The sequence below is a fragment of the Cololabis saira genome, chromosome 7 (assembly GCF_033807715.1).
Source record: "Cololabis saira isolate AMF1-May2022 chromosome 7, fColSai1.1, whole genome shotgun sequence".
NCBI classification, from domain to species: Eukaryota; Metazoa; Chordata; class Actinopteri; order Beloniformes; family Belonidae; genus Cololabis; species Cololabis saira.
Window position 1 is genome coordinate 35,695,641 of NC_084593.1, and position 12,944 is coordinate 35,708,584.

The 12,944-nt window shown below is 39.5% G+C and overlaps 1 protein-coding gene across 3 annotated transcripts in view; it reads left to right on the plus strand.

The window, feature by feature from the left end:
• Positions 1-12,944, plus strand: part of si:ch211-26b3.4 (connector enhancer of kinase suppressor of ras 2) — a 77,656-nt gene that overhangs the window by 5,945 nt on the left and 58,767 nt on the right. For all 3 annotated transcript variants that reach the window (XM_061725758.1, XM_061725760.1, XM_061725759.1), the window contains exon 2: positions 11,233-11,396. In XM_061725758.1, the coding sequence (XP_061581742.1) occupies positions 11,233-11,396 (164 nt within the window). The remainder of the gene's footprint in view (positions 1-11,232; positions 11,397-12,944) is intronic.

A 12,944-nucleotide genomic window follows, 5' to 3' on the forward strand; every position in this document is an offset into this window, starting at 1 on the left:
TTGATTTAGTCTCCTGCTGACATGGTAAGGAAGTCTGTGCTGGAGTACACACTCCCCCTGGCTCTGACTGTGTGCCTGCTGTAGTTTCAGCTGCATTAAAGATTAAACAGTGTTCCTTATTATGGGGAAACACACACATGCATAAGTGCACCCACGGAGGAAACTCCTCCAGTCATCCTTTCTTTACCAAAGAAATCCATAGATGCAGGTACGGCATATGAATGCACATATTTGCAATTGAAGGTGTGTTTACTGAATATATATATATATATATATATATATATATATATATATATATATATATATATATATATATATATATATATATATATATATATATATATATATATATATATATATATATATACTTACGTATGCATGTATGTACATTGCCATTCTGGAGCAGGCGCTTTAAGTGGGGCATTGGTAGTCATGGAAACCCAATCTGAATGTGTTTGAGTCACTGCACATGTAGAAAGATGGGGAAGAAGCTACACATTTAGATGCCCAGTACAGAGCGAGACATTCAGACACACACACACACACACACACACACACACACTGATCCTCTTCGCCGTCTGTTATATGGCCTAAAGCTCAGTGGAAGAGAATAGAGCAGGGACATGGATTCAAAACTGGGGAGGTGCTAATCAAAAGGAAAGAAAGGTTGATGGGACTAAGATGGGGGAGGAAATGAGGGAGCGTGCAAGGGAAAGGATGGGTATGACAGAGGAAGAGATGACGGCAGAGCAGTGCAGGGAATTGGAGATGCGATGGGCATTATATCAAAGCACCCGCTCTATCCGGAGGCCCGAACAGAGAGGCCTGTGTGTGTGTGTGTGTGTGTGTGTGTGTGTGTGTGTGTGTGTGTGTGTGTGTGTGTGTGTGTGTGTGTGTGTGTGTGTGTGTGTGTGTGTGTGTGTGTGTGTGTGTGTGTGTGTGTGTGTGTGTGTGTGTGTGTGTGTGCCTCGCTGGGTTGATTTTGCACCTGTTGTTCTGCAGTAATAAAATTACAATATGGAACAAAGCTTTTCCGGACCTGTGAAGTTGAACGATAAAGGCGGGGTCACCGGAGATATCCACGGCAGAATTAGCATCACAATTAAAAATATTAATTGCAAAAAATTTCTCCGTCGAAAAAGGCAACTGATTTTTGAGCTGTCAGTATTAAAAGATTAAACAAGATTACATTCTAGTAGAAAAAATCAAACTTTCACCCTTTTGTTTTAGCTAGAATTACTATCTGAAACAGCGCAGCGTTTTGCTTCAGCGTTCACCTGCTAAGCTGGTTGGTGGATGTAAACCTAAAACCAACAACATGAGATCTGCTAATGATTTATAATTAATAAAGACCCTTTGGATGAATGATACGGTATTTATGGGGCCACAATTTTTGAGCTCATTAGTTTTGTTCAGTAGTAGCATGTGGGGGTGAATGTACAAATGTTAATGCTCTATTTATGACCTAACACTTATGGTTAGCTGTTAATTATCACTGTATTGATAAAGCAAAACAATGATTATTTGCTCATTTGTAATCAACTAACCTTTCAATCAGTGAGTGATTGCACAAGAAAAGGGACTAAGTGATTAATGTGTAAACCTGCATTAAGTTTGTTTCACCTGGGGAATGTGGACATATATGTAATATAACATCATTTACAGTTTAGCTCTGTTTTGGTCCACTTGTTAGTTTCTAGTCGATGTCTTTACTCCACCCGTTGTTGAACTTTCTCTTTGAAAAGAACTAAAGTAAAATGGTTGGTAAAGGCTCTGAAATGACAGCTGGTACAGGGAAACAACTGCTGTAAGTGGCGGCAGCGTTGTCACTCAGCTACTAACACAAATCCATCTTTCCATTTTAAAGCACGCAGAGTTACGATGCCGAGCCACTGGTGATGCTTGTGAGACTTTAACTAGGCCGGTAAACTTGAAACATTGATTGTGCACTATGCCCCATAACTGGATCCATTGTTCAAATAAAATATTGAATAGAATAGCTTCAGTGTCATTATGTGTGCTTATAAATCAGAACCCATAGATGATGATACAAGTATCGTTCTAGCGGCGCACTGTTGAGGAAAACGTTTCTCATCTTTGACTTTTCTTGGATCATTTCAGTGAATCTTCTTCCTTAAACTGGAGATGCAAACTTATTTATTAGGATAGAAGAGTAAAGGCTTATTAGGTCAAGCTAAAACTCATTTTAAGATATATCTTCGACTTAGTCGCGGTCTGACTCTGAACTGAACATGTTTTTCTGGTTGACCTTGTTTTCCTTCCTCCAGTGGCTGTAGATTGCCTCTTGACTTCTCTGTGCAAGCTGAATTTCAGAGGAGAGATTTAATATACCAGGGAAATAAAACGCCACGGTCTTAAGAGTATTCTGTCATGATCTGATGAATATTTCAGAGTAGGATTATTTTTAGAGGGAGTTGTGTTTTTTGTTCACAGTCGCCAAAGCTTTCAACGCTACCTGTCTCCCTAATGAGGCCAGGACAGCAGAATGGGAGTCTGTGTTGCCCGTGTAGTTGCCCCAACTCCATAAACAGGGAACACAAGTTTGCACAATCACATTTTTGATAATTGCCAAGAATATTTTGAGATATCTTTACTTCTACCTGGAGGTTTATCCCACCCCGGTTGCCTGGTAACTCTTGTGTTTTTGAAAAGAGAGGGTTTTATTTTGAAATAAAGAATGAAAGGGAATTGCTTGAAATGTGGATGAATCCTTCAACAAGAAATACTTGCGCAAAGCTTTGGCTTTTGGACAGGATCGAGAGATGGAGAGCTTGGTGAAGTCCTTTTTTATTTACTCCAAGTAAATGTAGTCCAGAAGAGGGAGAAGAGAGAGAGAGAGAAATATGTCTGTGTGGCACGGTGGGTGTTGAAATATAGTTTATTTAAGTCCGAGCAACAGCAAACCAATTAATTTAAGATTTAAAAATGGTAAATTATACAGTAAATGACACTATCTACAGCTTCAAAGACACAAAGACTTCTTATTGTACTCTGTAATTCCTGTTAGCTTTAAGATGTATGAATAACTAAATCTGCCAGTCTACATATTTAATAGTGAGCTGCATGATTTGTTGAATGTTTTATGTCCTGTTTCATGCTAAAAGGAGGAAAACAGTCACGTAAAAATAAATACATCCCATGAATGAATTTTTGTTGCAAAACATTTTCAAACAAGCAAAAATTACATTTTCTTTTGAAGGGTGCTTATGGATTAGGTGCCAGTGACCAAGCCTCTTTAGGGACGGACAAATAGCTCTTTAAATGCCTAGGACAAAATCTACAGAACTCTCCAAGGTCCTTAAAAAACAAACAGAGCAAAACAAAACAAAACCAAATCTGGGTTGAGGTTTAAAATAAATACCGGATTATTTAGAGTGATTCTTTATGCAAGCCCTCTGTTGGATTGTTCAAGGCTACATACCCCAGTAAATTCAACACAAGAATTTGATGCGTTAAGAAGCTCAAGAACCCTCAAATTTCATTATTTCAGTGCCACGTTTCCTTGTTGAAGGCTGAAGTTGGACCAGCACTGGACCTGTCTCTAGGGTAACAATAGTTGACATTTATGCGAATCCACCAGGGAACTGCTCCAGCTCAGCTGGGACAAATGGAGCAGAATAGTGTCGTCCAGTGGCCCAGCCACAGTTCTGTGACAAAAAATAAAAGTAATGATTAATAAAAGGCAAACAAGATGTCCTATTTAATATTTAAAAGACTTGACAGAGGAGATCTTTATATCTGACTTATGTTAAACTTACTATTTACAGTTAATGAGAATCTGTGTTGAATAGGAAACTTACAAAAAAGGTAAAAGTTGAAGTTAGGAAGAGAGAAAGATGGAGAGGCTGAACATTTCTGCTTCGCACTGGGTTTGTGATGAAACAAAATCCTGCAAATCTGAAATCATGTATTTTTTCATCAAGATGGATCCAAAATGAAACATTTTAATTTAGTTGTTGCTTCAGACACCCAAATATATCTCAAGCACAGAAAAAAAAAAAAAAAAACCCAACGAAGACTCATATCCGGCACTTTTTAATCCTCATATTGTACATTTCTGTTTATTTCTGTTTATACATTTTATTTTATTCTATCTCTTATTTTATCTCCATATATTTGTTTGCTTTTATATTTATTATTTTTATTTTTACTGTATTGCACCAATCACCACAACAAATTCCTTGTCTTGGCAATAAACCCCCTTTCTGATTCTGATTCTGATTCTGATTTGTTACGAAGATGCATATGCATAAAATGCATAGAGAAATCTGCCATGGGAAGTAATCAAAATAGTTTCATAGGTACTTTCACAGAAAAAGAAATCTGTTGTGAGAAACAGCACGATTCTTTTATTGCCTTTTTAAACATAAAGATGACAAACTTGTCAAAAGTGCTTTGTGAATATTTTGTCCTTTAAAAGGTTCTGAAACAGGATCTCATTCATCTTAAAATAGTGTAGAAAAGTAAAAACCATTGTGCATCGTTCTATTGCACTTGGCATGTCATTTGATGTCATGCTGCAGGCAGTAGTCTTGGTTTGGAAAAAATAAAAAGTAATAGAAACACAAGATAGATGCATTTACACAGTATCATAACTTACAAATCAGACTGTTGAAACTTGACACATTTGTATTACAAGAGGCTGTTTAAAGTGCAGAGAAGTGATGGTTCAGCAAATACAGTCCAGTATTAAGTTGCTGAGTTGTTGCAGCAAAAGCAATATTGACAGAAAACTACACTGAAGTGGCCTCTCACAATCGCCGGGCCTGTTGTAACTCCCCAAACAGCAGAAGCAAATCTTTAATATAGTTCAGTTGTGATGGAGTATCTTACTGCCAAGATACTGCATTTCACAGAGAAGAGCGTGATATTCCTGACAGTAGTCAGGAAGAATTAGTTTTTGTTTTATTTCACTTATAATCTGCGGAAGCCTGATCCCCTTGTGTTATTTTGTGTGTGTGTGTGTGTGTGTGTGTGTGTGTGTTAGCCCTGCTTCCATGTGTGATGAACTCTGCAGATGAACCACTATCAGCTGTTTGTCCTCTAGGGAAGTCATTTTGGCTCATGTGATTGGCCAGCAGCTGCACTTCACACTGGGAAAGTAATCCGTGCATTTATGCCTCTGTGTGCATATGTGCATTTTTACGCATGTGATTTTAAGAGGATGTAAGTGAGTGTTGTCATATGTGACACAAAAGGAAATGACTCACAAATATATTGCAGTAAATGCGATGTAGTGGGAGAATGAGGCTTTCCTAAAAGACAGCTACCTTTTTCATTCTTTCATCATTACGTCTCTGCTCGATTTACCGTACTGTGCAGATATTTTACACACTACATGTTGAGTTCATGTGCTTTCAAAGGAAACATCATAAATCATTTTTATTATTACTTTACATCAAAGTTAGTCTTTGCCTTCAAAGCGGTACTACTTCTGAGGTTCACTTGCACACAATTTCTCAGGATACATGGTAGGCAGGCTCCTCCAGGCATGTGAGAGAACATTTCACTGCTCCTCTATGGATTTATGCAATCCCAGCTGCTTCTCACGTTATCCTACAGTAAATGTATGATGGGGAGATCAGGGTTCTCTGTGGAGCTTTACATTAGCAAAGGAATACTTACTAAACGCAAATATGTCATTGGGAGTGTAGTTGCATCTTTGTAGATGTTTCCTTCCTGGAGTGTGACTCATGGATCAGAATTTTCCAATTAGGCACTGTTGGTGGCACCGATCCACAGCAAACAACAACATCAAGGCATTGCAGAGAGAAAGTAAACAAGTTACATTCAGCTCAGTTCAATGAGAAACTGTACGTCCCACTTTAATCAGATTCAGTACAGTCCAATTCCGTACAACAGTATTCGCTCGAATGAATGGTCATTGGCAGACTTGTGCAGACTTTCATGGCAAGTGATTGAGGGGATCCTTTCATTTAAATATAGACTGGATTTGAAAACATGTAAAACCTTCAGGGGAGTGGTGCCGGAGAACTAGGATAGAGAAACATTGAGTTAGGGGACGTATCCTGGTCAAAAGTAACCAAGGGTTCTTGTGGAAGCACTGTACCTATCTATCTATACAAGTCAAACTAGTGGGGGATGTAGGACCCAAATGCAGCTGACAAAGGAGGCAGGAGTTCCAAAAAATGTGATTTATTACTAAAAACAAGCCAAAAACACTGCAGAGCAGGGTCAACAAAAACACAAGTACTTACCACTCAATAAAAACTTGACAGGACACAACAGGGGTAGAAACAGTACAGACCAGCAGGGGCCGAGGCAAAGACAAGACCAGATACACACAGAGGACTTGACGAGACACAGGTGCAGATAATCAGGGCAGATGGAACAAGGGAAGTCAAGACGGAACTTAAAGGGAAAGTTTGTTTTTTTACAACCTGGACCTTATTTCTGACATTTTTTATGGTCGTATACTCACCCAGGCAAGTTTGGTGTCATTTGGAGTCCTTCGGAAGATATTAGGGTTTTTTTTGCGAGCCGCTTCTCCATATAACGGTAGTGAACGGGGGCACCGCGGGACACAGACGATGCAGCGTCTAAATAACACATGATTGCCGCGAAACTCTTCATTTCTTTTATGAATCACTAGATCTGCTTCCAGGACCTGTTGTCTACATCCGGGGCTATGTGTGTAACAAATAAATTAGTTTGTAAACAAGACCTCTGACCTGCATGACGTCATCTCTGTGCGCCATTATATGGAGAAGCGGCTCGCAAAAAAACCCCTAATATCTTCCGAAGGACTCCAAATGACACCAAACTTGCCTGGGTGAGTATACGACCATAAAAAATGTCAGAAATAAGGTCCAGGTTGTAAAAAAACGAACTTTCCCTTTAAACACAAGCGGTGCGTCAGAAATGCCATAATAAAAAGTACATACTAAAGAGTATACTTAAGTTCGGCACACGTTTGAGTAAACAGCAGCAGTAGCAGCACCGCTCCGCTCTTTCCCGTTTATTCTGGCCAAAACAAGATGACATTATATAATATAATTATATACGAATATTATAATATTAATATTATATAATAATATTATTATACTTAATATTATACTTATGACATATACGTATCACTTAGCAACCAAACGCTGCTGCATTGCATTGTGGGAAGTTTCTGCTCCGCTACTGTCCATCAATCCACACTAAAAAAATTCTCCGGGATAAGTATGGATACAGCATACTATTGAGTACGTACTAATGTTTTGGACGCACTAAAAAATCTCGCATACTCATTTTGCATACTCATTAGGGTGGAAGTATGGAATTTCGGACGCAGGCAAGGACACAGGGTTTCAAAATAAAACAGGAACTAATCAGGACTAAACGGGGACTATCTATATAGAATATCCTATCTCAAAAAAATTGAATATTCTGGGAATCTTAATCTTAAACTGTAAGCCATAATCAGCAATATTAAGATAATAAAAGGCTTGCAATATTTCAGTTGATTTGTAATGAATCCAGAATGTATGACATTTTTGTTTTTTTAATTGCATTACAGAAAATAAAGAACTTACTCTAATTTTCTGAGACAGTCCTGTATCTATCTATCTATCTATCTATCTATCTATCTATCTATCTATCTATCTATCTATCTATCTATCTATCTATCTATCTATCTATCTATCTATCTATCTATCTATCTATCTATCTATCTATCTATCTATCTATCTATCTATCTATCTATCTATCTATCTATCTATCTATCTATCTATCTATCTATCTATCTATCTACCATCCATCTATCCATCCATCCATTTTTACTTGAGGGTTTAATTACAGCAGCATGGCCTGTCAGTGATGATAGGCTGATCAGATCCAGAACCGAAGCGTTGATTAAAAGGAAAACATCTGTGGCGTGGGCGGCTGCTAGAGTCTGAGAGTCAAGTTGATGGATCAGATGAAGCTGCTGTTTCCTCCGAAAGTTTGAAAAGGACCAAAACAGTATATAGACTGTTTATTTCTTATATTTATCTCACTGGCAGTAAAGTAGGAAAGGTGCCATGATTTTTCTCTCCAACAGAAATGATTTTATTTTTGAATAAACTCATGAAGTCTTAATTACGAGTACTTAAAGGAGTAATTGGGATGACAGATCAATGAGGGTTGGGTGGGTTAGGGCTTTATTTTTATTCATTTATTTTAAAGCATTCATTCATTTATTTTTGCGACAGCACTCTGCAGAAGAGGTCTAATAGAGCTTTTGCTTTGCAAATGTCTTTACATTAAATTATTACCGTGTCTTTCCAGGCTAAGTGAAAATCCTAAAATGCATAAAGTATTTTGCATCAAGTTTGCCCACTTAAATGTGGGAGGAATATATTACTGCCATCATCGTACAAATATTGTCAGATTAGGATGACATAATCAGTAATGGGACTCAGTGTCTTGACATGGCGACTGTTGAAACGTGCTTCTGGGTTCAGAAAAAGTGGCAAGGGTATTAATGAGGAGGAGTGAGAGTTGAGAAGGGGGAAATGTCAGTCAAAGTGAGAGAGAAAATTGCTTTGAAAAATGAGATCAACCTCTTTTTGGTACAGGACGAACATGGCCACATCTGTCTGTGAAATAGCCAACTGTAGCCATCTTATTTTCTTGCAGTGAGGGCCACATTTAGACATTCTTGTTATTAGCTGCAGGGCTTCCTTGCTGCTCTGGCTCCCTCCCCTCTGCCGCTGTAGCTGCCGGCCACTTCTGCACACTATCAACTCGTGCACATCTCTGCCAACACTGGTGATGATTTATTAGACTGCACTGGACTTTTTTCTCCATTGGAGTAAATATGCTCTGTTGGAAGAAACGCTGCTAATTTGAGTAAAACACAAGAATGCAACAGTATATGTAGTCTTTTGCAAGAGTTTGGAGTAAACTGGGGCCTTTTTGAAACAACAACAAAAGACTGCATAGCTGTATTGATTAAAATTCCCGTTGTTAGTGAAAATAGAAAACTCTCGGGGAGGGGTCTGCTTTTCTGTGCTCAGGGACAAAATGCACGCGGAAGTATATGTTTATGTGTGAAGTCCGCATAGGAAATCCTTACGAGGTCCTGCCTGAACGCCCCAAGTGAAGGTGTTGGGCTCCTTGTGTAAAGAGGAAATGTTACTATTATTACAGTAAAAACTGAGCAATATAGTAGTAAAATGTCAAAAGGGAAATTTATCTTATTATGCACAAAAATTCCGAGTTTTGTTTAATTTATACAGGCATATTTAAAAATAAATAAATAAATAAAATGAATGACAAATCATTTACCACTTTTTCTTTGTTTTTGCATTTAAGTACCCAGCAATAAAACTTTATTTACCTACAAGCTTCATGCGTTTTCCACTGAAACCCTCCTTCTCTGCAGGGATGGCGGATAAAAAAAACAACCCCCTCCAACATCCATTGGTCTAAAACAGGGATTTTCCAGTCCGGTCCCCCAGGTCTGCTGTCATACATGTTTTAGATGCTCTCCTGCTCCAACACACATGATTCACATGAATCAATCATCAGCTTGTCATGGGGACCTGCACCAGTGTGGTGATGACCCAGCCATTTGGATCAGGAGGTTTAGAGCTGGAAAACATCTAAAACATGCAGGACAGCGGACTTAGAGGACCAGACTGGTCTAAAATCTCTGCCTTCAGCACCTTCGAACCTTTCAACAAGACTATCGCAGCAAATCTAAATCCAAAAAGTATAAGAAAGACTTAGAAGAAAGACTTCTGAATCCGAGTTCAGACTCTGGCAGAGCTCAAAGAGCTGGAGATCATCCCATAAGATTAGCCATCCCAAATCCTGTTTGCCTCAACAATTTGATTGCATGATGGCAAATAAAAGCTTTAAAAATGATAATTTGCTGTGGTAGTACAATGTATGAGCATGTTTTGTCATTTCCGGACATGTGAAGGCTTTTAATCAAATGCAATCTTTAAATTCATGCATATGAAAAAGTTGGTGCCTTTATGCTGGTGGTATTTCAAGTCTGTACAACCGTTAATATCATTACATTACATCATTTGAAACATCTATTAAAACATGGGACGTTCCTGCAGGGAATGCATTCCTTTAAATTAATTTATCTGTGTTGCTGGAGTTCAGAGCCTCTTGCAGATGTGTTGGATTTGAAATTGCTCTGCTGTGCTGTGTGTGACGAGATTGTCTCCACATGTCTCTCAGAGCAACAGGAGGCTTATATTTTGTCTCTCTCGTCCCAGTGCAACATGCTTCTTGTTTGCATCAAGCGTGCCTGCTTGGTGATGGCATAAAGGTGCTACCACACTGTCTGCTCTCTGTCAGCAGCACTTCCCCTGGGCATCAGTGTTTTCCTCACAGCTCCACTTGACTAACAACTTTCCTCTGCGGTGGATTTGAATAACAGCGATAGTTGTAATTGCGTTGGTACTCGTGATGTGTGTGTTTGTGGAGGGACAGAGGGCACCACTATGTGTGAGCGTGTGCATAATTTAGTGTCCCTTTGTGCATTTTTGCTGCGTGTTGGCTCATTTTTGAGCAGGCTTGTTCATTAGGTCTGTGGGGAGATGTGCTTTCTGCTGACTTTGTCGGGTTCAGAGCCAGAGGCTCTTGCTGATCAATAGTATCCCGGAGCCACCACACCAATGGGCAGCTGACTGGATGTCTGCACAGGATGCAACCGCAGCATAGCAGAGGGAAATCACATGCGAATACATGCTTTTTTCTGTGCTCTCGTTACATGGTTTTTGAGTGAGGGACGCACCCATAATCAGACAGAATGACATGAATTCTTCTCACTTGAAAATAAAAGGAAAAAAATAGATCACTGGCTATCAGTAACTTTATCCTCTGAAATATAAAAAGAAATGTCATTGAGATCAATCGTAATACTTCATGTTGTGCATGTGCTGATAATCCAGTTGAGAAAAGGTGCATCAGCAGATGGGCTGCCCTTCAGCTGGTGTTTATCTGTAGTTTCTATTTGATGGTATTAGACATAATTTCTATGTTTACGACATTGGCATCTACTCCCAAGCCTGAATTCTTCATCGCATTTCTCTGCATTGTGATCGTCATCTTTATCATTGTTTCCAGGGATGATGTTTCCTCATCTTGTTGTCTCAGGGTAATTAAAAATATTTTGCTATGTAGACCGACAGCCTGGCACACGGTGAAGCCGTGCAGATGCATCAGCACGTCCTAATCTGCGTGTGTCTGTGCTCTCCTCAGGTCTGGATGACTGTCTGCAGCAGTACGTGAAGAGTTTTGAGCGGGAGCAGATGGGAGGAGAGCAGCTGTTGCACATCACCCATCAGGAGCTGGAGGAGCTGGGTGTCACCAGAATAGGACATCAGGAGCTCATCCTGGAAGCTGTCGACCTCCTCTGTGCCCTGGTCAGACTATGTGCATGTTTTTAAAGCTCTCAGTACTTTAGACATGAGACAACCCCACGAGAAATAAGAAAAGCAGTAAAATGTGGCATAAATCCCAAACTTGTAAAAATTAAAGATTAAACCTATATATGCAGAATAAAATTGCAAACCTCACGTTTATGTTGCTGGCTATTATTCTAGACAAGTTAATAATGTTGCTGCTGCAGGTTGAGACACTGACAGAACATCGTTAGTATTCTCTCCTAGTATAGTTTAATGAAGAAAGCCACGTTCAGCCCGTGGACCCAACCAAAAAGGGCGGCTCAAGCAGTGACAATTCAATCCAGATCAATCCACTAGAATGATGCCAGTGAACTAATACGTAGAGGAGTGTGATAGATTAAAGGAGACATATTATGCTCTTTTTCTTTTGCTCAAAATATCAAAAATATAATATCCAACTGCACACTTTTTAGCCCTGTTCAAACCGATCTTTCACAGATGATTTATTTAGGATCTTTCTACAGCTTTGCACTTCGATATAAACATATTTTGTCCACAACTTATTTTCATTAACCCTTGAAGCCATCATAGAAAAAAAAAAACAGAGTAACCTCCCCGAGAGCTCTCAGCAGAATACACAGGAAACTAAGCTCAGACCAAACTGATTTAAAAAAACAACAACATGTCTGCCAAATATATTTTTGACCTGGCTGTACAGTTTGTACTTTCTCTGTCACAACCATTTTGTTGGATTGAAACCCCGGGGTTCACCGTCATTCTTCTGCGTCTCGTTCATTATTATTAGATTCTTTTTGAATCTGGGATTTCAGACATCAAATATATGTTCTCAACCGCAGGAGAAAACGGAATTGTCCACATCTGTGCAACCAGCCAGAAAATTCTATTAGGTGGAAAGATTTCTTGCTTGTTTTCATTGCCCAGTTATTGATATTGGCTACCCAACCCCCGCCCCCCCCCCAAAAAAGAAAAAATAACAAAAAAAACCCCACACACAAAAAAATCCCCTCTTATTTGGACCTTTGTTTGTGCATATTTCTGCGGTCACTGCTAACTGTGCTGTGGCCCCTACTCAGGATTAGGGAATTAGGTGCAACTCTCCCAGAGAGAAAACACAGGGGGAGAGGAGGAGAGGTGAGACGGAAGGAGAGAGGGAAAGTATGTAGAAAGAGTATGCAGGATGCCCCTTATCTCCCAGGCACACATGGTTGGATTAGCTGAAGCTTTTTTTAAATGTGTGCAAGTCTGTATCCATGCATACACACGTGTATGCACTGTGTGTGTGTGTGTGTGTGTGTGTGTGTGTGTGTGTGTGTGTGTGTGTGTGTGTGTGTGTGTGTGTGTGTGTGTGTGTGGGTCCGTGCTAATCAGCACCTCCACTCATTCAAATCTTCCAGCTGGGGAATGACTGTCCCAGAGTACCAATCACCATATGTCCTGGAACTGGACACACTCCATCACACAGACACATTTAAAGATGCCAAGGAGACTAGATTAATCACTAAAACTACCGATGTGAGTACTTTTAAAGGCTAAATCTAGCTTCCA